General features: G+C 44.9%; 1 protein-coding gene across 3 annotated transcripts in view; it reads left to right on the forward strand.

Moving 5' to 3' along the window:
- EML6 (EMAP like 6) overlaps positions 1–20,407 on the forward strand; it is a 3,038,586-nt gene that overhangs the window by 2,380,345 nt on the left and 637,834 nt on the right. For all 3 annotated transcript variants that reach the window (XM_069608236.1, XM_069608238.1, XM_069608237.1), the window contains exon 28: positions 3,700–3,778. In XM_069608236.1, coding sequence (XP_069464337.1) covers positions 3,700–3,778 — 79 coding nt within the window. The remainder of the gene's footprint in view (positions 1–3,699; positions 3,779–20,407) is intronic.

Genomic DNA, 20,407 nt, shown 5'->3' on the forward strand with positions numbered 1-20,407 from the left:
GATTCAGGAATTATGGGCACCTTGAGAATTTTCTGGGCTAATCGCAAATCTATTTAGTGAAATAAATCTTAATATGTTATCAAAAATGGGCTGAAACAGTTTACAGAGGAAATCGCTAAACAACGGACAATTGATCAGGACTTCTAGATGGTTAATTGAAAACCTTCTGTTTTTAATCATGCAGAACACTATTCTTGTAAGAAGATATAGACTGTTTAAAGGGGCAGTAGAATCTGTGCCACCCATATTGACACTTTGGTAATGGCGAATTTAGGAGGACTTTTTTGCATGTCTTTGCTATGAAATATCAATTTCCAAATTAATTGATGGCATGGTGTTATCCGATTGATGCTGTTACTCCTTCAATTTGTTTGACATCGATTCATTATTGGAAGTTATTCAAATCTTTTAGTCCTAATGAAGGACTAGAGTCTGTGCCTGCAAGCTTTAGTGTGTGGTAGGTGACTGTTGCCCCAGTTACTGTCCTGAGCTGCCATGTTGGATGGCCAAGTACTGACCCAGAGAGAAAGGTCAAGCTGGGACGAAGACTGGGACAAGCACTGTGACCCAAAGTGAGGCTTTGTCTTCTCCACACTCTGGATGTTTTAATCTCCTCTGACCTCCTCCTTTCCATCCCTCTCACCACTCCTCTCTCCTGGAGTGAGCACTTTCTCCTTTCCTCCCAGCTCACCCTCTCTACCCCTCAGGCAAAGCCAACTCCATCACTGCCTCCTACCTTCTCGGTCATCCGACCCATGAAGCGTGTGTCAGTTGAGGCTTTCCCCATCACCTTCTCTCGTCCCCCTACGCCTTTGGCTGACTCACACACTGACACAGTCCTCTCCATGCTACACTCTGCCATCTCTGATACTCTCAATATTCTTGCCCCTGTCATGAGGATCCGCCTGAAGCCCAAAGCTAAGTGCAACTCCTGGTACAAATCTGACCTTGTCACCCTTAAACGCAAGTGCAGGGTGGCTGAGAGGAAATGGTGCGTTTCATGTACATCCTCTGATAAACTGGCCTGCCGCCTGCTCCAATAGTAATACCGGCTCTCTGTCCTCACCAAGAAGAGCTCACATCCAAATCTGCGTCCCTGCGGCATTTAACAACTCAGCCGAACTCTTTAAAATCTGCAAGGAATTGGCCAATCCTGCCGCAGTCTCTACCTCTCCTATCCCTTCCCAGGCCCTCTGCACGGCACTGGCCTCTCATTTCATCTCAAAAACTCAGGACATCCTGTTCTCTCTCTCCTCCTCTCCCCCCTCTTCTCCCTGCTCTTCCTCTGGCCCTTCTTCGGCCACCTCTCCTCCCTCCTTCTCTGCCTTTCCCCTGTTCTCCCCTGATGAGGTTTCTAGACAAGTCCGATCTATGAAAGTCTCTTCAAAGCAGGTTCATCCTTTTTACTCCAAAACCATCAAGGACCACATTGACTCACTGGCTCCTGCCCAGGCTGACTTCTGTAACCACTCCTTTGCCACCGGGTTCTTCCCTTCTCCCCTGAAGCACTCCCTTGTCCACCCTCTTCTTAAAAAACCCTCTCCGACCCGTCCTGCTCGGCTAACTATCGCCCAATCTCTATCACCCCTTTCCTGGGCAAACTCTTGGAAAAGCTGGCCATCTCCCAGCTCAGTCTTCACACTGAATCTGTTGGTTGTCTCCATGATCATCGGTCTGGCTTTGGAGCTGCCAGAAGCATGGAAACTGCTCTCCTGAACATCTGTGAAGGCCTGCTCTCCAACCTTGATTCCAACACCCCCTGTGTCCTTATCTTACTGGATCTCTTTTCTACCTTTGACACGGTCAACCATGCCATCTTGCTCAACTGTCTCTGTGATAAACTGGGGATCACCGGGCAGGCCCCGGCGTGGCTTTCTTCTTGCCTCTCTGATCGACCCTCCCAGGTTCAACTTGGGTCCTTCCTCTCCTCTATTTTGATCTCTACCTGTGGTGTTCCCCAGGGGTCTAACCTCTCTCCCTGGCTGTTCAACCAATACCTGGCACGTCTTGCCCACCGCATTGCTGCGCTCTGCCCCAATTTCCAATGCTATGCGGATGACACTCAGTTTCAGGCTACCCTTAGCCACCTCCTCTCCCTCTCTCCTCTCTGACTGTTTGTCTGCCATCCAGGAGTGGTGTGCCGCCAATGATCTTTGCGTTAATGTCAGTAAGACCGAAATTCTCCTCATCGGCACACCCGCTCCCTCCTTTCCTGTCACTCTCGGGCCGGCCTCTCTTGGCCCTCTCCCTGCTCCCACCTATGAGGCTAAAAACCTTGGGGTCATCTTCGACTCCACACACTCCTTCTCTCCTCACATCTCTGGGGTCTCTAAGAAATCACACTACCAGCTGCACCTCCTCAGAGGTATTCTTCCTTTCCTCTCCTTCCCCCCAGAAGCTCACTGTCTCCAGAGCTCTGATTCTTTCAAGGCTGGACTACTGCAACAGCCTCTTTCTAAATCTGCCTGCCTCTACTCTCCGCCCTCTGCAACTCATCCAGAACAGGACTGCGAGACTTGTCCTTGGCCTCAAGCCCAGGGATCGTATCTCTCCAGGACTGCAATCTCTGCACTGGCTCCCAGTGGCAGCGAGGATTAAGTTCAAAACCCTGTGCATTGTCCACAAGGCCTTCTGGGGCCTCAATACCTGCAACTTTCTCTTCGCAAATATCTGCCTTCTCGAGCTCTTCGCTCATCCACCTCCAACTCCCTCAGGGTCAGTCGCTTCTCCAAGCAACGAGTTGGTGGTAGATCTCTTTCTTCGGCTGGTGCCTCCCTCAGGAACAGCCTCCCTGCCTCCCTGAAACTTGAGGAGAATCATCTCTGGTTCCGGAAACACCTCAAAACCTTTCTCTTTGCTTCTGCTTTTTGTCCTCCTCTCCCCTATTGACTTCCTGTCTGAAACTTAAATTGGACTGGTTACCTGACCACCCTCTGATCTCGGGCCAAGGTCCCCTCACCCTCCAATCACACACTAGCACGGCCTTCCTGGCAACCCCCTCTCTTGGGGACTGTTTTCTGTATCCCTACAGTCCCACTACCAGCACTTACATTGATGTCTGCACTTACCCTGCACTTGCCACCTGCTAGCCGTACTTCTACTTGTTATTATTTATTTTATCCCATGTACTGCACTGTCCCCCCCCCCACTTGCCCCTTCCCCCCTTCCCATGTACTTGCGCGTTCTGAATGACACCTGGCATAGTAGGATTGTTGTCTGTCCTCCCTCTGTTCTCCCTCGCCTTGTTGCGCCTTGAAATACTTGGGTATAGGCGCGTTATAAATGCCTTATCATATCCTACCCCTGTACATGTTTTAATATCATAATTTTATGGCCACAGGCATGGAAACATTTGAATTGTTGAGGCGAAGAGGGTAAAAACAGGTATAGCTGGAATGTGTGAACTGCCGTACATAAACTGGGCCTAACAATCGCATTCTAAGGAGAAGCTTAGTATACAGTCTTCTACTTGCGGTTAGGACCTGCATTCAAAGACTACTGATTGGCTGGTCGACAGTCTAATAAAGGAAAGGCATTTTGTTTATTAGGCAGAGTGCAATTATGTTTTTACACATGTACTTATTGTTTTACTGTGTTTATCCTGTGTGTGTTTTGGTAACATTATTATAGTATCTTTGTCACTGAAATAAACTGTATTAAATTGTAACTAAAGCCTATATTTTTTTTAATTTTATTTAGACCTCCAGTTAGCCGAGCTGTTCCTCAACCAGAAAAACTACAAAAGAATAACATCAACAAAAAAAAGAAAGTGGTGGAGGTTAGATCACACATTTATACTTCGCATTTGCTAGCTTAATATCTGCACTAAGAAAATGCTTTCTTACAATCACACCGTAAATGAAAAGCGTTGATTATAATTTCTCCAAGCTTTGCAAAGTTGTTCTTGTTTAGGAAAATAAGCCAGTTATTACTGGCAAGCTTACTTTTACTGTGCAGCTAATTTGCTTGGACTGTTCCACTAGGCACATTTTAAGTGGAAACCCACATTTAGTTTTCATAAGATGAGAGATTGATTACACTCTTTACATGCACCACTATGGGTAAATGTATTGAGCTTACAAGTGCAGATATGGAGCTTTATATTCATCCTATATAGAGAATTTCCTGTGGATGTTTTAACTCTGGGGACTGGACATGTGCACAGCCATCCTAATTGTGAGATTTAATCCTATCTGCTATACAATTCTGCAAAACTCCTAAACCCAGGAAATGAGAAGCAGGGTGATCAAAATGACCAATGTCTCAACAACTTCATCAATACATTCAAATCCTGAGGTTGGGCGAAAGTATATGTGGTTCGTGGTTGCAAACCATTTTAATGGTAGTGTGTATTTTATAAAAACATAAAAGCGTCAAGTCAGTGTTTAATATGTACTTATTGATTCGAGCATGCAACCGTTTTATCACAGACATATTTGTGAGATATAAAGATTTGTGTTCATTTTGGCATTCTAATATTCTATTTGATTTCATGCAAAGCAGCCAGGAACCCGCTTTGTTTCTATGGGCCCTCTTTCCCATTCTCATACAGGTATTTTGTGAGAGTACAACAGAAGTGTGCCAAACTGTTCATCTTGGAATGATCACCTTCTTTTTGTATTATTTATTTATTTACGTGCATATGGTTGAAACAACCTTTCACACGGTAAAAACAGGATTTAAAACATCAAAACACTGTTAAAAACCATCAAATCACAATTAAATCACATTGAAGCACATTTTAACAACAATCACGTAAATGACATGTCAATGTAGTCAAATTCATTCAAACAAAGCTGAGGCGTCCTATTAAACCATTTTCCTCAACAATTTCAAAGTATAAACCACTCTGCCCATATAATTCTCACCCGATTATCACCCACTCTAGGGGGTGAGTCTTGGTTTTACCAACAGCCATATATGGAATGCCGCAGCCATGACCACCAATGAATCAGCCACAAAGATCCTACTCCAACTCTGGTCAGATTGATTAATTGGCATAGGCCTTTCCGTGGATATCGATCAATGACATACATTCTGTGAGAATGTCTTGAAGTTTTGACATGCAAGTTATTCAGCCTACATAATCGTTCATCCCTAGGGATTCCCCTCCAGGCACCGGTATTTACCAAGACTGGTTAGAGCTCCAACCTTAGATAAAGAATACATTGTGTAAGTGCTGGATAGCAGAGAGTGGTCAGGTACTTGCACGGATGTTCTGCAAAATCATCCTGCTGAGAGTAGCTTACTTATATCCGTGTGCCAGCCAAGTGTGCTGTAGATTGTATTCTATCAAATTTTCTAGATTTCTCCACATAACCACACAAATGGAAATCCAAATCTGTCTCTGGAAATTCACTCAAGCCAATCTTCGCAAAATGTTGCAGGACCATAGACTCCATGTCCCTAGACCATACACTGCGCATGCACCTCCGTGTGTTTTCAGTCATTTGTCCAATTAGAGAAGTACTCTGTCGTGTTCCAAATCTAATACTGGCCCAAAAGCGGTAGACCAACACCTTCCACAGTGAGGTTGAAGATTGGAGACCCAACTCCAGTATAATTGCAATACTTTGCAAAAAAAGAAAAAGCATCAGCGAAAACTAATAAAAGCTGATACTTTCTTACAAGTTTGAGATATGTGTTTGTCAGCAGCATGCATGTTGTTTTCAACAACGGTTTCCCCAGTTGCATGGGCACCCAAAAGGGTTTAAAAACCACTGTGCACTTGATGTATTTTGTGCACTCCTTTGATTCAGAGAGGGTAGGACAACCCCTTTGTTATAGCTAATAAGCTGATTCACATACTTCCAACCTGCAGAGGCTTTGCTAGATTCAGAACTGCGAAGCCAGGATTTATACTGGGTTTTCAGTTTAGAGCAATTGGTCCTCTTAGTAAATTAATTAATTCTCTTGTAATGCCACACTCCATTCCCTTTTCTTCCTAGTCACACCAACGTCAAAAAAATTCCCCCTCTCATTCACAGAACCATTAATGTGTCTATAACTACGAGCACATGGACCGTAGAGCTTTACAATAATTTCCAGCTCCCATTCACATTCGCTCAATAGATCCCTCCCTGATGTTTTCAAGGTGGCAAGTAGGTTGTTAAAATTTCATGTATTGACCACTGACCATCGTAATCGTTTACCCTGGATGTTTATAATCGGGTTAAATGTACATTTTTCCTTAGGCAAGGATTTAGTAATCTGGCATATTCTAATTCGAGGATGGCGTGGTCACTCACATTTATCGGTTCTATGGAGAGTTCTGGCAAAAAGTTCTTAATAGCCGGATTCATAAAAATAAAGTCTATGAAACTATTACAAGTCCTGGTTGACCAAGTAAACATCACATCATCTTTTTTTGGCAAAACAGGTGACAACTCCAATTCAGCCAGTGCCTCACACCATCTTTCAACCCTGGCCACCACCTTGGAAACGCAAGAAAGATCGCAGCAATCTGCATTAAAATCATTGATTACAATACCACCCTTCGGGAGTTGCAGATTCCAAGGTGTAATAATATCAGGCAATATGTCACACAAACAAGAAGTTGAGGAAGAGCCCGAAGAATCATAAAGGGTAACAACCAGGATTGCACCTCTGGCAAGCATCGGGTTAACCAGTTCTGCACAGAGTACATTATTGTTGATTTTAGTATTTGTCATTTTTTTCAGATTTAATGTTTTCCTTTCCCCAATACAGAGCCCCTTCCCCCCCTATACCCTCCCCTTGGGGTGGCCTGCTATTGGTATCAGCGAGAGGGAGAAGAATAATGTGAAACCATCAAGTGAAAAAGCGACAGTCAACCATGTCTCTTCAAGAAAGAATACATGGGCATTTTTCAATTTCCCCAATGCCTTGTCATTTTGGAGAAAGGATCAATGCAGGCCACGGGTATTCCAAGAGATTAGCTGAAAAGTGCTATCAAGGTTTAACGTTTTATGTCATTGTGACGTTCTAAGTACCTTCAACCAAGACCCTTGTGCTCTCTGGCCCTCTGACCCATGGTCCTTCTCCCTGTTTTGAATTGCCTTGGGTGGCCTGACAACGATCTTGTGCCCACATTGGCCTCCTTCTCTATGCTGCCCAATGGATGAAAAAAAGCGAACTGAAAACCCAAGGTGGAAAATGAAGGAGCATGTTTACAAATACACTCCACCATGGGTAACACAAATGTGGCCACCACCCAATTCGTGAGACTATAAGATTTCGGTAATTCCAAAGCCTCCATGTCCTTTGAGGTAATGTTGCACAAATCAGGGAGGAAATGTAGCAAATCCAACAGTCATGTGCGATTATGGAAGGGGCTAGAGACTGATGGGTTCTTCTCAATGATCTTAATGTATTTAGTGTCAGCATACCATGAAGGGTCTGAATAAGAAGGTAACTGATCCCTTTTCATATTTTGTATGGAATCTACATGTGTAAGCATATGTTGCTGTGACAGGGATGGCAACGGACGACAATCCTTCTCCCCAACTTGCACTGATGTACCCATTTGGCGTACTTGGATTGCATTTCGATAAATGTTCCGATCGGGCATTGCCATGACACCTGTAAAATTACCCACCTCTGTGGATGCCACGATACTAACTTCATGCAGGGCTTCCTCTGCCGTCTCTTTGGCCATGTTGAGAGTTCATATGTACATGACTCCTTTGAGGGGTCACCCTGAGCCCTAAGAAGCCCTTCTTGGTGATGTGTGTTGCAAGTCTTGAGGGATAATTTGGCCAACGTTCAAAGGAAGGACTTAACACTCCGCCGACTCCTCCCTAGGAGAATTAGCCAGTACAACATCCACGACTTTAGTAAAAAATATTCTTGAAGTCCAATTATTCAGAGGCCATATTTGCACATAGGAGGAATAACGCTTCCAACTTAGATTCAAAGAAATTAATATGTGCCATCATTTTATCCGCCGGTTTTACAACATTCATGGTGGAGGTCTTACTATAGTCCTCTGCCTCCTCCTCTGAGTCACTTTCACTTGACGATGTTCTAGACAGGGAGAGACATTTAGCAAGATCCGGCAATGCGCACAAGTTTGTCAATTTTTCCCTCATCAAAGTTTGTGGTTTCCAATGATATTCGTTTGAGGTTCATGCAGTGGTTCAGAAGTGAGCCGTTATTGTCAATCTCAAAAGAAATGCCAAGAGAAGTAACATGTACAGAGGGGCTCATAGCTACACTATACGTGTATCCTCTGATGCGGCCGTGACCAAGGCACAGCGTCCGGAAACCGGATCACTACACCCAGCCACCCTTGCTAAGTCCCTGGTGTCAAGAAAACCTAAAATAGAGGGTTGAGAGCATTTAACCCCGGACTTTTGATCGCGTTTGTCCATTGAGAAAGGACTTTCTTAGCACATGAGCTTAGTACCAGGCTCCTACCACGTCTCCCCATCACACCGGTCGTACTACGAAGACCGTAACGGGTCTGCCTTTCATAAAATAGAAGAAACCGCAAGCAGAGTCAAGTGTGGGGAAACGAAAGGATGACGAAATATTGAACATTGGCAGCAATTCAAAGACCCCGTACTAATTTGCACTGAGCGGTGCATTTACCGGCGGAACGCACGCAAATGCGCACGTTCACTGTTCTTATGCGATTTCTGGGTTCGAGGGCGGAACTTTCTCCCACACAGCCAATCAGGTCGTCTCGCTGCCAAAAAACAGCAAATTTCACTCCGTTCAGCCTACCTCAAAATTATGGACTATGCACTCAGCAGTGCACTCCCCGGATGCACGCGCTGTTCTTATGGGATTTCCGGGTTTGAGGCCAGAACTTCCTCCCACACAGCCAATCGTGCCTGCCTCAGAATTTTGGACTCTGCACGCTGTTCTTTTGGGATTTCCGGGTTTGAGGGTGGAACTTCTTCCTACACAGCCAATCAGGTCGTCTTGCTTCCAAAAAACAGCACATTTCAGTCCGTTCAGCTTTCCTCCGAATGATGGACTCTGCAAATCTGCACTCGGCGGTGCACTCGCCGGCGCTTGTTCTTCTTCTTGCTGATAGATTTTTATGCATCAGCGGTGATTTTTGGATACCGAGGCTTGAGCCTCATTACTCCATCTTCTCGGGTTGAGTATGTAGTCGTGGGGTTGTATTCTTCTTGGTCGGTGTGGTCTTGTCACAGTAGGGCTGGTTTCACAGGATCTTCGCAGTGATGGGCCGCGGGTAGCGGTCGAAGGGGTTTGCAGTGGTGGCAGTGAGTCTTCTGATCAGAGGGTTTGGGTTCTGATCCAGTCCTTGGCAGAAGTTCTTACTCAGCTTCGCTAGATGTTCGTCCAACATCTCGGTGCACTCGCCGGATTCGCGTACTGTTCTTATGGGATTTCCGTGTTTGAGGGTGGAACTTCCTCCCACACAGCCAATCGGGTTATCTCGCTGCCAAAAAACTGCAAATGTCACTCCTTTCAGCCTCCCTCAGAATGATGGACTCTGCAAATATGCCCTCAGCAGTGCACTCGCTAAATGATAGCCTTCTGTCAGAATAGTTCTTATACGGTTGTGAAAATGTGTTTTGCTCCATAAAACAAGTGTTTCATCTTCTTATTATGATTACAATATATTGCAAATGATGATTAAACATTAGTATTGGGCATGTTTACACTAGCCAGTAATTAAATAATGTCCTTGTTCAGTTGCTTTTTTCTCTGAGAGTACACACTATTTGCTCTCTCTAAATGTCTTTCCTTATTGGAAAGGGTTGCGCTCAATTTAAAAGCAATTATATGTTTTTTTTCAGCGAACATCGAGGAAGTGGTACAGCATGCACAACCACCAATAATTAACAAAAATAGAAAATAAACAATGTTGTAGACCCTGCAGCCTGGTCCTCTGGTCCCTTAGGAGGTCTGTAAGAACCCCAGCACCTGCCGCAGAGCCTGTCTGCTTCTTCCTCATCTCCCCTGGTGCGGACTAAGAGCCCTCAGTATGATGGTAGCATTCCTCCAGGAAAGACCCAATGACAATAGGCGTCTCCAAATACGAGGCCGGTACCTAGCTAAGGGGATCCTATGTTACTTTTAACCATAAAAAACACAGCTACTCCCTCACTTCCCTTTTAAGACATCTGTTTTCTCTAGTTACCCTACTGGCTGGCTAGCGAGAGAGAGAGACAGAGACAGACGGAGAGACCGAGAGAGAGCTAGAGAAGCATAGAATATACTGCGTACAGGTAGTAGGAATTCATACAACTACTACAAAAATGTTAAAACAAAAAATACAAATGTAAAATGTAAATAATGGGGCTAGTGAGAGACACATGTGCCAGTGCCCGTTCCTTTACTTATGATAGAAATCATGACAACAAAATGTTACAAGAAATGGGAGAACAGAGTGGGCCACTGCTTTGTACGATGCCTCCCATTCTTACTCCCCTTAAAATCTTCTCTTCTGTATCACTCTTCCCTCACTTGTACATCCACACTTCAATGTTCTCACCTACCCTGTTTTTTTCAGTACATTCTTCCACTCCTCCTGTTTAAGTATTGTGCTTCCCCCTGTTCTCCCTAACCTCTCAATCTCTCAACTTCCTACTCACAATCTCTATTTTGTTTTTGCCATTCTACAATGTTAATTTCTCTGCTCTCCACCCGTCACACTTATTGTCACCATCGGGCTACTTTCTCTAGGAAAATATCCCTGTTACTGGAAGGGGGGGGTGGAGGGGCGTGGACCTACAAGCATCAAAAACACAAAAAACAGGTGAAGAATCGGGGGACTTTGCAAAGAGAAGGAAGATTTAGAGTGTGCCATGACTGTGGCAAACATGAGGAGTCCACTTAACTCAGAATTAGATTTGATCTAGCCATGTATCACCTGGACGGCACCATCCTCATGGACATGCAGGCCTGTGTACAACCAAACCTACCAGCTGTTTATGGCGGAACTGCTGCATGCCCGTGCTGTATTGCTAGATGTATCGACTTCAGAAGCATAATGCTCTAAACCCTCTGGACATTCCTGACTTGCTCCTGAAATGGAAAGGTGGCTCATGCATGAAAGTACTTAAAATGTGTGTAGTGTGGTGAAGCTTTTCAAAACTCACGCCCCTCGGGCCAGAGGCCTTGCTAGGCGGGGGCTGAGGGGGCTATAGCCCATGGTCTTTTGGTTGTAGCCCTGGATAAAAGCTCAGGGACTACAACCAAAAGGCTAGCCCTGGCCGATTTCCGACATTAGCACAGCAGGCATCACTCATGAATATATGCGATGTGCATGCATGTGAAGCAGTGTAAGTAGGTGAATGCATGCAAGGGGGGTGTATGTAAGTGCATTCATATGAATGGATACAGTGTGAATGGTGTACATGAGTGCAACTTTGTGTGTGAATGAAAGTGCAGTGTAAATGTTCTGGGTGCTCGTGTGAATGACAGATATGCTGCATGTGTGTGTGTGGTTGTGTCTGTGTTTGAGCGCGCTCTTGGGGGGGGGGGACTGTGGGCCGGGCGGGGGTAAGTGGGGGGACAATGAAGCATGAACATTTTTGACTGGAGCATGGCATGTTTTTCTGCCATTCTGGCCAAAGCCAACTTGAGTGCTATTATGTGAAGGTGGGGTTGGAGTGGGGGGGGGGTGGTACGACAGTTGGGCTGGCTGGGTCCTACTGTGGGATGGAATGTTGTACCCGCATTAAGGGCAAAGACAACAGTATGAGTGTTCTTACATGGGGAGAGCATGTTTTCTTACTGTGGCTTTGCATGTTTTTTTTTTACTGTTGTTAAGGTCAAAGGCAGCATAAGTGTTCTTACATGGAGGGTTTGGGGGCATTTGTGAAGCCCGCAAGGCAATATTTTCTTACTGTGGCATGACATTTTTTACTGGCGGTACAGGGTAAATACAACATAAGTGAGTGTTCTTGAATGGGGGATTTGTGTAATGATATGTTATTCATATAGCGCTTTCGCGAAAGCACTGTACAGAGAACATACTTGTAACAATTATCACCCAACCGAAGTTGGTACTCATTTATCAACCTCAGAAGCATGAATGGCTGAATTGGTCTTGCCGTGATTTGAACCCTCGTTTCACACACATATCGCAACAGCGAGCATTCATCCCACTGAACTATCTTCCCAGCTATCCGGCAAGGACATGTTTTCTTACTCTGGCATTGCATTTTATAACTGGTGATAAGGCTAAAGGCAAAACAAGTGTTTTTACATTGGTATGGGGGCATGTGTGCAGTCTGCAAGGCAATGTTTTTTTTACTGTAGCATGCCATTTTTTACTGTTGTTAGGGAGCAAATACAACATAAGAGGAGGGGTGGGAGATTTGTATAGTCGGCAAGCATATGTTTTCTTACTGTGGAATGGTTTTATTTAGTAGCATTAAGGTAAAGCCAACAGAAGTATGTCATTACATGGGGATAATGGTGCCCCCACCATCACCACCTTCATCCATTTGCGGCCCATGCTAGTGACTGCAATTAACATGCCATAGATCCCCAACATTCCTTGTTGTCTTCACATATTGACCATAATCTGGTGCGGTGCCATTCTGTGTTCTTCCAGGTGTCCCTCACCATTTATATTTTAAGTGGCCTTGGTTACAAACACATTTGTGCAGCATGTTTGCACAGGCCATTGCACTGAAATCCATGCAATAAGCTGTCAATGGGATATGCAGATCCTGTGTATCGTGTGGAGGAAATAAGGTGGAGATGTAAGGTAATGCTAGAATCACTTGGTTGAACGACAAAAAATAAGCCCATGAGTAAAAAGCCAAGCAGATCTAATATTATTTTATGTCACCAATATTGGCATAGTGCACATTTCCCATCTTAAAATATATACCATGACAAAGAAGTACTAGAATTGGGCGGGCGATGAGCGCTTCAGTAGATTCTGCAATGTGCATTTTCTTTGCACATTTTGGTCAGTTAATAATTGCACATCACTCATTTCAAAAATGGTACACTACTTATACAAAGTTAATGAAAATGTAAAATAATGGTTTTGCCATTATTTGTGGTCATGTTTATTCCCATTCTTAAGACCATGGGCCTGATTCACAAATTCTTGTATCACGTAAGTGAAGAGATGTAGGATACACATGTGTGCTCGCTTTAGAACGAGCATCTGATTGTGTGCATGTATGTTATCGATTGGGTATTTTGTAAAGCACTGACCATTCATCTCCAGGCATCTTGCTGCTGTAGAAATGAGAGTGGAGTAGTCATGCTAAGAACAGATACTCGGTTTACAGAATTATGGTAACTGATTAAATATAACAGTAGGTTCCTTTAATGCTGTAAACCTGGAGGAAGTGTGTTCCATTGCTTCGTAGCGATAACTGAGAATGAACGACCGAAGAGCGTCTCTCTTTGGTAGATGGTTACCAGATGTTTCCTAACACTTTACGACCGCTGTGACTGAAGCAGCTAATAGTTGAAGTGTGTGTCATAAAAAGACCAGTTTAGAGTCATGCAGAGATTTGTCACCTGCACCTTGACTTTTAATTGGAAGCCAGAGGAGGGAGGATTTGACTATCATCGCTGCATTCTGAATTCTGGGCAAGCCTAGATAAATGCTGTTTTTTTAAACAATAAAAGGTCCTCATTACAAGTTTTGTTGTGTGGGTAAAGGTGGTAGATGAAGTGGCGATAATTCCGTTATCACCACTTTACCACTGCATAACCGTATCACAGTACTGTCAGTTTGGCAAACAGCTGGAGGTAAATCTTCTGCTTTACCGCCAGAAATTGGCAAAATTACAGCTGGTGGTAATTCTGCCCGAACTCCGCGTGGAGCCCTATGAACTCCAAAAATGGGGAATGACACCACTTGAGCACCACTTGCAATCCTGTGGTAAACCAACTGGACCAAGTAGCGGTAACAGTGATAGTTTGGCAGTAATTCAGTATATATATATATCGCTGAATTACCACCAAACACGTAATGAGGCCCAAAGTAATTTACTGCCATAACTTTTTGAAGAAAGGATAGCAGTGCAAGCAGGCTCTTTGACATTTTTTCACATAAAAAATAAGATTTCGGACACAGCGGACACCTGGTGGTTTAGAGTAACTTGCATGTCGATCTCAATGCCACGATTTCGAACCACTAGAACTGGTCTGTAGCAGGGGACAAATAAGGCAGGCCAGAAAAAGGAGTTCCAGAGTTTCAAGATGGCACCAAGAGCTAGAACACATTTTTTTTTAGGATTTATCTTCAGATAGTTATCATTCATCCAATGTTTTATCCCTTCTTCCGGATGGTTTCAGCATGATCTGAGTATCCTCTGCATAGTTAACGTATAAAAGACCATGTTGCCAAATTCCATCCATCAGATGGCTTATATGCTCCAATCCCCCTCCATCCTACCTCGGCTTTTTAAAACTGTGCTGGCCTTGCTTACCTCCTTGTCTGAAGATTCATCAGGAGTTTTTAGGCCACTTACAAGATGCCACCCAATCTGTGACTAGAGGGAAGAACTTGTCAGAAATCCACACGTCAGCCAACCCATTTCATGTTGACCCAAGAGAGAGAGTGACGCAGAAAGAGACCTGGATATAGACTACTTTAAACAAAGGCTGCATTTGGTGTGTGCATTTACACAGAGCCAGAGACATCAACAACCAATGCATATGTTGAACTGTTTCCTTGTCTACCAACTCTGTCTATCCAGAGCTGATAAAGAAGCATAAATGGGTCTCTGAAAGAAGAGGTCCTTGGCCCCCGAGACCCTTGCATGTTCCTTGAGGCCAGGGTTCATCACTAACCCTGGTAGATAACCTTAGAGACTCTATTTGTTATTTCTTCCTCGCATATGTAACCAACAACTTAAGAGTCCCCAAACTATAGAGGGGCTTCGTGAGAAGTATGTGTTTTGCTAATTTGAAAAAAAAACACATTAATTCATCCTCTTTTAGGCATACAGTACATGCATGCCCACAATGTCAACGTGACCATAGTCATTTGTGCCGCAAGAGTGCTTTCCCCTTTAAATTTAGAAGGCATGCGGTTGAAGGGCGTGGTTCTGCTCTGCAAGCTTCATCCTCTATCGCTGCCCTCAGACCTTTTTTTTGCTCAGCCGGGAACCAGTGCCTTAGCTACAATGCTTATTTTTCAACACGCGTTCTCTTAACATTTTCTTTTTTCAGTTCTTCTCTATTGGCCTTTGTCACCCAAAGTGCATGTCAGTGTCTGCTGTCTTTTTCAGATGCACATCTTGTGAGAGTCCCTTTCCGACATCGGAGCTACACAAACTCTGATTGGAGTGCCTTGGTCACTGCTAAGAAATGTGTGTCGCTTTTGATGCACCTACTAGGACACTTAAAAATTGTCTTCAGTGCTGGAATTAATTTTTTCTAGATCCTCTCGAAACAACTACAGGACTTAAATGGAAATAAGACCAAGGTCGTAGGGTAAGTACTCCTTTATTCTCCAGGGCACCTCAGCAGGGGATTCCTCTGCAGGGAATTTCTCAGCTGAGAGGGGACAGGGATCCTACTCTTTGGCCTAGTCTTCCCATCGTACCAGGGATTCGGCGCATAGGGCTTTACATACCGGTGCTCATGCTGAGGGCCGTAAAAGCTCTTCCACCGGGCCCAATCCCATGGCCTGTAGGTCTTCTTCCTCGTGTGTTTGCACAGAGGGGTCCATTAGCTCTGTTACAATGTCCAGGTGCAAGGGAACTCCTTTACATGACTGGTGTACTGGGGATAATTCTTTGAGGGCATGAGGCATATCGAGTGACAGCTCAATGTCCTCTTCACTGCTAACGGGAATTCTCCTAAAGATTCTGGATGATCTGTGCACAAACACTTTGCCTTGGACACAAGTTTCCCATGCCCTCCTGAGGTAACACAAAACAGCAACCTAGACAAAATTGCGGATGGGCCCAACATAAAGGCAGAAACAGGCCTGTTCTCTTGCTCATCTCCGTCAGAGACGGCAGCAGATCCGGGAGTGTCAGGACCCACTTACTCAAATCAAGTCCTAAAGTGTATCAGGATGCACATAATCTAATCAGACTGCCTCCTAACATGTAAAGGTACAATTTCTTTCCACCCATGTCCATTGGTCAGTGGTTCAAACCTCCTGGTACACTGCGTACCCACAATCCTCTTCAGCGCTTCTTTAGTCTGACTTTGGGTTAGCTACAGTTCACCAGCCACACTGAGTCCTGGTTGCACATACAGTATCTTCATCAGTCTTGGTCTCCCCTACACAGCAGAACCATGTGCAGGGTCAGGGACAGGCTCAGCTGTGTGACAATGTTTTTTACACATTTCATGGGATCTCAACAAATGACAGATCTTCGTAAGGCCCTCAAATGGAAGGGCTTGCTCCCAGCTACTCCCCCAAAGCCAGTGACAATGCCTTCTCTGCAAACACTGACTCCCCCAGCTCCTGATCCAGCTCTGGTGGATCTCCCCATTTCTCATACACTAGTGGCCACAGGGATACTGCCAGGAAAACATGTGGAAGCTCCTGATTTTGCAGAATCTGGCTCCGCGCAGATTGCCATCCTCATAAGCAAAATGGCACAGATGTAGATGATGATGAGGATGACTTTTCTTCTTCAACCAGATCATTTCATGATTGCATAGCAGACGTTGCCTAATTTCTGAACATTCCTCCACCTAACGAAGCACACTTAGGGGGCATTCCAGCCAAAGTTCTAGCTCTACAATTGGCAGTCTTGTAAGGCACTTTAGTTTAAAATAATAAGTGCTATCGATAGTTCTGAAGATCTGGGAAAAATCTCACTATTGTCAGGCTACACATAGAAATATTAAGAGTAGGTGCCAACAAATGTCTGATTCCTCTCAGATGTCTTCCCACCACAACTTCAGTTGTGGCAGCAGCCTCTTTGTATGAAAAACCATTTTCCTCTTCCGCCTCCCCCACTACTGCATTCTTTTAGGCCAACGATAATAGACTCCAGAGGCCTACGGATGCAAGACGTATTCTAATGCTTCATTGCACTTGAGGCAATCTAATGCTGATGCTCCATGACTGCTGCAAATCAGTGACTCTGGTGGGAGATATCTGTTTTTTTTTTGCCAGACCTCCCCCAGGAAAGGCAATCCGCTTCCAAATCTGGTTTGGCTGTAGCCAAGCAGGTTGCCCAAGGCCGCCTTGTGTCCACTGTACACCACATCGACACAGACAGTTGGGGCATGCGCATCAGTGATGAAATGAGGCGCTCAGCCTGGATGTCAACCTGATCCTGCACCCATTTAAGATCATCTTGTTGATGCCACCAATATATTTCCCTCCTCCATGGATGAAAAAGATCAGTTCATTGACTTCAAAATCTTTGGTCGCCCTAACCAAATAAATGCCAAAACCTTATCCTCGAGGCCATCCCAGCCAGCAAAGACCTTTTGGCGTCTTCCGTGGTTACCAGAACAGATGAGTGAATTAGCCGGACATGTATCCTAGCACGCACTGCCACAAACAACCCAGACCAGCTGCCAGGCGGATTGTATTGTCCACCCTCCCCTCTCCATCCTCCTGAGGCAAAAAAAAACCCCAATTAAACTTGTATTCAGATCTGCAGACTCGGTCAGCGGCAGACTGATTAGGCACATCAGATCAGGGCGTCATAATATGGAGTGTCCATGTGTTCTCTCCATGTTGTCAGGGGGGTTTCAGGTCCCTCTTCTTTCTCCTCTGTTTTCTGATTCGCTTCTACATATTGTATCATCAGTACTCCTATAGGAAATTGTGATGCTTATTCAAATGAAACTTGTCGAAAAAAAAGTCCCTGTCTGTTATATTCTCGGTTTATGACAGTGGAACACAAAGGATACAGATTGGTGATGCCTCGGATTTATGACAATTGAACACTTAACAAAAGATACAGACTGGTAGCCAAAAAGGATACACTCGTAGTCTTTCCCGAAGTAACTGGTAACCTGAAGGAGAATGACGTCCTGTCAAGATTAAACCTTCCAACTAATTTCACTCTCTGACCAGAATGAAATCTACAGCCATAGAGAGCTATTAGTGGAAAGAGCGTGAGTGGACCAAGATTCACCAGTCTGTTGGTAGAAAGGAACTAAATTAGAACAGGGCTATAATCAAGAAGACAGAAAGGGCCTATCTAGGTTACACTAACCTGAAATCAGCACAGCCACAGGTAAGTCCAAGAATGTCCGAAGGGAATCCAAGGTAACAACGACAAGGAAGGGAGTTAGTAGAGGAGTCTCACCCGGACGGAACGACGGCCGCACTAGAGTCGGGTTGGTGCACGTCAGTGCACTTATTCAGTGGATGTCACGGCTATTCGCTTTACCCACAGTGCGATGCCTGACATCAACATGGCGGGTTGCACTGACATGCCTGATTCCAACATGGCGGGCCTCGCGGACCGCTACAGTGTGTGTAGCAGTCTAGTCGTTGCGCCCCATCATGCTTTGCGATGTTTCCTGGATGGAACGCCGACGGCTTATCAACCTGCACATCCTGGACAAGAACGCGTTGCTACTCTCCAAGGAGCTGGCGAACGCTACGTGAGTTCGTGTTAGGGAATCTCTTACTCCCTCTCTTCAGACTTGCCTTTGTTAATTTCTAATAATTATGACTGTGCTCCTTTGATCCTTACAGAACCTTGTTGTTGATGTGTGTTTGTTGTTTAGGACGTCTCGGTGCCTTTCAGTCTCGTGGGTTCTCTGAGCTTTTCTAAGCTACTCGCCTTTGAAGAATGTGTTTCCTGCCACCGTATCCTACCGGCTTGGTTCCCTTGTGGTAGGCACTTGTTTAGATTGGAGAATTGAGAGGGGTTTTGGTCTCTTTACCTGTGGATTCTTAGTTTAGTTTTTATTTATAACACAGATCCACCACCCTTTGACTTCATTCTTCTGGACATCTGTTACCTCTAAATATTGAGAGGGTTTCTGGTCATTCTCGGTAAGGCTGCCTTCAGGTCTTCTCCTTGATTATAGGTGGCTCCTAGTTTTCATTTCATTTGTTTGTTTACCATTCTTGTGCCTTGCTCTGCTTTGTCTAGCGTGCCCAGTCTCATAGTTCATCCCTGGTTTTCTACTATTCTCGTTTCAAGGCCGTGTTACCAACTGATCCTTTGGTAAGATTCCTACTTCAGGGGTTATCTATCTGATTTCTAGGCAACTTTAAGACTAATCACTCTGTCTCTCTATCTTTCATCAGCCGGCCTGGCATTACTGCTCTGGCCCCAATCTTCTAAAGACACGACCAGTCATCTCCAAAAACTCCCGGGATAGCGTAACCTACATCCACGGGACTTCTCAAGGAGTCTACGTTCCCTAGCAGCTCCACAGGGTTTTATTCCCCAAGAGGGTTTCCCTGGGAACCTTCCTCTGCCCTGGCCTTTGTGCCGGTTCACTGGGAGTTTCTCGGGGGGGGAATTCTAATTGTCATCGGAAGATCGAAATAGACATCAATCTCCACCTGGATATTCGTTGTCTTCTAATCCTCATCAATCCTTGTTCCATTTCCCAGGTGAGAGACCTTTTTGTTTCTATGTAATCCTCACACGGGGTCCCTCTGAATGAGATACAGTGAAGTTTTGTTTGAAGTCATAACAGTGGAGGTGAGAAGAAGAAATGGAGAACCTTGATCCAGGTAGGTAAGCCCTTTTGCAGTAGAATGTCCAATTAGGATTTTTCGTAAGGAAAAATAGGGACTGATCTCACAATAACAACAGCACAAGACACTCATATTGAAATACGGGTGGTAAATAAACAGGAGTTGTATACTCGCAATAGACAGAGCGGATGACTTACAGAAAGTAAGGTTGCCAGAGGAGGAATGTTCCAAACAGAAATGGAGCAGAGGTAAAGGCAGGTAGGGAATTGGAGCTCTGCTGGATGGAATTTCAGAATGGATGCTGACCATGGAAATCAGCTGGTGACTCCGAGTAACACCAGAGCGGGGAATTGCCGAACGCCACATAGGAAAGCGGGAAATAGCAACCGCTCCGAGTGTAACCTGGAGCGATCAATAGGAAAGCAGGAAAATGCTGACTGCAAAACACTGAGTCTGCGAGGGAAATAGCAAACTCTGAACTCCGGAACACCGTGGAGTAAGAACAACGATCAGAAGCGCCGTTGATTTGAATTTGCCGTGTTAAATACAGTCACCTGACATTCACGTAATCACGTGACCACCGTAATGACGAATACGGCACACAGTTCCGAGAATGACCACGTGATTAGGACTCGCGAACGTTTCGTAAACAGGAAAAAGACTGTAGTATCAAGGTGACACCATCAGTAAGCGCATTAATAGCAGCGCTTCCCAAACAATCTCCAACGTGTATAGAATGGCCTGGCCGTTCTGAAATCTGAATGTACAGGTAATAAGGAGCGTTCAGGAGGAGATAGAGATATGCCGGGTGCACCTGGTGTGACAGGCATGACAGTGCCATCCCCCAAAGAGTGCCCCACCCCTCTTGACGCATTG

This window comes from Ambystoma mexicanum, chromosome 4q, assembly GCF_040938575.1.
Source record: "Ambystoma mexicanum isolate Mex_15411 chromosome 4q, UKY_AmexF1_1, whole genome shotgun sequence".
In the NCBI taxonomy this organism is placed as follows: Eukaryota; Metazoa; Chordata; class Amphibia; order Caudata; family Ambystomatidae; genus Ambystoma; species Ambystoma mexicanum.